The 2437-nt window shown below is 41.3% G+C and overlaps 1 protein-coding gene across 1 annotated transcript; it reads left to right on the top strand.

The window, feature by feature from the left end:
* The first annotated feature begins 267 nt into the window (after positions 1-267).
* LOC145061606 (plant UBX domain-containing protein 4-like) lies at positions 268-2184 on the top strand. The gene is made up of 4 exons (XM_079009140.1): positions 268-768; positions 1097-1388; positions 1476-1571; positions 1669-2184. The coding sequence occupies exons 1-4, from the start codon at positions 299-301 to the stop codon at positions 2047-2049; spliced, it is 1239 nt and encodes a 412-aa protein (XP_078865266.1). The 5' UTR covers positions 268-298; the 3' UTR covers positions 2050-2184.
* Positions 2185-2437: the final 253 nt, after the last annotated feature.

The raw sequence follows: 2437 nt of genomic DNA, 5'->3' as shown, positions 1-2437 counted from the left end.
TCTTGGACCTCAACAATCTTGGAATAATGTTGACATAAGGCATTCTGGCATATCGGCCCACCCAATGAAACTTCATCTTGATCCAAACCTTGAACATCTTTGGAATCTTCTTATATGTTGATTTGAGGTTAGTCCATGATGTAACATGATCGTCTCACTTACAAATAACCAAAATTGTATCGGAAAAGTTGAATCTCAAATCCAATACCCGGCCCATGTGTGATGGAGCGGGTCAATGGGATCTATCATATATACCCGGCGAGACTAATACGTGAACTCTCACGCAAGAAAACCAAGAATGGAAGACACACCGGCAACCAACATCGGCGGAGACGCTCACCAGGAAATGATCGCAGCATTCTCAGAGATTACTTCTGCTACCAAAGAAGAAGCCTCCTTCTTCCTCGAATCGCACAACTTCGATCTCGATTCCGCCGTCTCCACCTTCTTCGAAACCGCTGCCGCCGTAGAAGAGGCTCCTGTGTCTGCCTTACCTGGCCGAAACCCTAACCGGCCTTCTGATACACATTCCCCTTCATTCTCTCCGTCGTCTTCTCCGTCTCGCTCCCGATCAGCCTCCCCACCTCCTGCTATTGGTTTACAAAATCCTTACAATCTACGATCTAGGAACACCGCTACGGATAAGAAACCATCAGGTAGTCGGTCTACTGGACGCATACGGACTTTCTCAGATCTGAATCGACAGGGCGATGACTCCGGAAGTGACTCCGATGAGCCCCAGGAGTATTATACCGGTGGTGAAAAGAGGTAAATAATGTAGGGTTCATCCGTTTATTAGGTTTCCGTCCATGAGTTGATTGACAAGGAAATTAGTGCAAACAGAACAAGATCTCTTTGCTAATCTTATCTTTATACATTCAATTGGAGTTTCATATCATAATCTACATTTGATTCATATTAACGATGATGTATCATGCAGATTAACACATGATGAGTGATCAGTTTCTTGACATTGGTTCTTTCACGATGATTCATATCAATTAGTATCTTGATTGTGCTCTACTTCAATAATGTTTCAAGTGCTTCATCGAAACACAACCAAATCCGATAATCTGACATTTATTAATGATTGCAGTGGAATGCTTGTTCAAGATCCATCAAGGGTAAATGATGTGGAATCATTGTTCAATCAAGCTCGACAAGCAGGAGCAGAAGAAGGAACACTCGAACAACTCCAACCATCTTCAAGCTCCAGAAGCTTTGCAGGAAGAGGAAGATTACTATCTGGAGAGACAACATCAGCCACTCCTCAAGTCTCTGAACCTGATGTTCATACTCACACCATCACTTTCTGGACCAATGGTTTCACTGTTAACGATGGCCCTTTGAGAAGACTCGATGATCCCCAAAATGCATCTTTCTTGGAGGTACCATATTAAGTTAATAACTTCTCTTCCTTTTTCCCAATTCCCATTTTACCCTTACATGATGTGTTCTCTAATGTTCTTTAACAGAGCATAAGGAAGTCTGAATGTCCAGAAGAGCTTAGGCCTGCAAAAGGAAGAGCTCCTGTTCATGTCAGTCTTGTGAGGAAGCTTGAAGACTTCCCTGTTAGTAATCTTTCCTAATTCTTCATTTCTTCTACAAAACTCTCTTCTTGAATACATTCTCACATACATGTATGTTCATGTTCATGTTCATACACAGGTTCAGAAACAACGCCACACTGCGTTTGTGGGTGTGGGTAGAACCCTAGGCACCACCACCACCACTTCATCAGAAGACGCCACCATTACACCGCCGCCTTCCACCGCTGCACCAACCCCACTGGCGGGGCTAGTGGTGGATGACGCACTACCTTCAACCTCAATTCAACTGAGATTGGGCGATGGGACCCGTATGGTTTCTAGATTCAATTTCCACCACACGATTGGTGATATCCGATCTTTCATTGATGCATCAAGGCCTGGAGGATCTAGGGTTTATCAGCTTTTGACAATGGGGTTCCCGCCAAAGCAGCTTAATGATTTGAATCAGACGATTGAAGGAGCTGGGTTAGCGAATTCGGTTGTGATACAGAAACTCTAGTGTGTGAGGTAACAAGTTGTTTGCTGAATTACTTACTACTTTAGATTTGTTCTTTGTTTGTTTTTCATATAATACATGAAGTGAAACAATTGGGTTATTTTGGCTCTTGATATTGGATTGTTACATGATTGATTATATTGGGGTTGTGTTTGTAGGAATAAAAATATACAAAAATACGTTTTATTGAAAATAAGGAAGTCGTGTATATTTTGAAACTAATACATGTTGGATATCCGCTAATTGCATTTCAAATGTTTTAAAATATAATTTTTGCTAAAGCTAATAAAAAGATGTGCATCCTCTGTTATGACACAATAAGGGCAACATGTTTATGAAAAACATTTTTCAACAACTATACATGTAATATCAATGCCATAACATACAAAAA

Source organism: Lactuca serriola, chromosome 7 (assembly GCF_051521515.1).
Source record: "Lactuca serriola cultivar US96UC23 chromosome 7, Lser_US96UC23_V15, whole genome shotgun sequence".
Classification (NCBI taxonomy): domain Eukaryota; kingdom Viridiplantae; phylum Streptophyta; class Magnoliopsida; order Asterales; family Asteraceae; genus Lactuca; species Lactuca serriola.
Note: the sequence above shows the minus strand (reverse complement) of the source record. Positions and strands in the feature narration are given on the sequence as shown.

Excerpts from the sequence above, each read along its gene's own strand:
- LOC145061606 (XM_079009140.1), top strand. The coding sequence starts at position 299 with ATGGAAGACACACCGGCAACCAACATCGGCGGAGACGCTCACCAGGAA. Across the intron at positions 769-1,096 it reads TATACCGGTGGTGAAAAGAG|TGGAATGCTTGTTCAAGATC; the intron begins GTAAATAATGTA and ends TAATGATTGCAG. Across the intron at positions 1,572-1,668 it reads GGAAGCTTGAAGACTTCCCT|GTTCAGAAACAACGCCACAC; the intron begins GTTAGTAATCTT and ends GTTCATACACAG.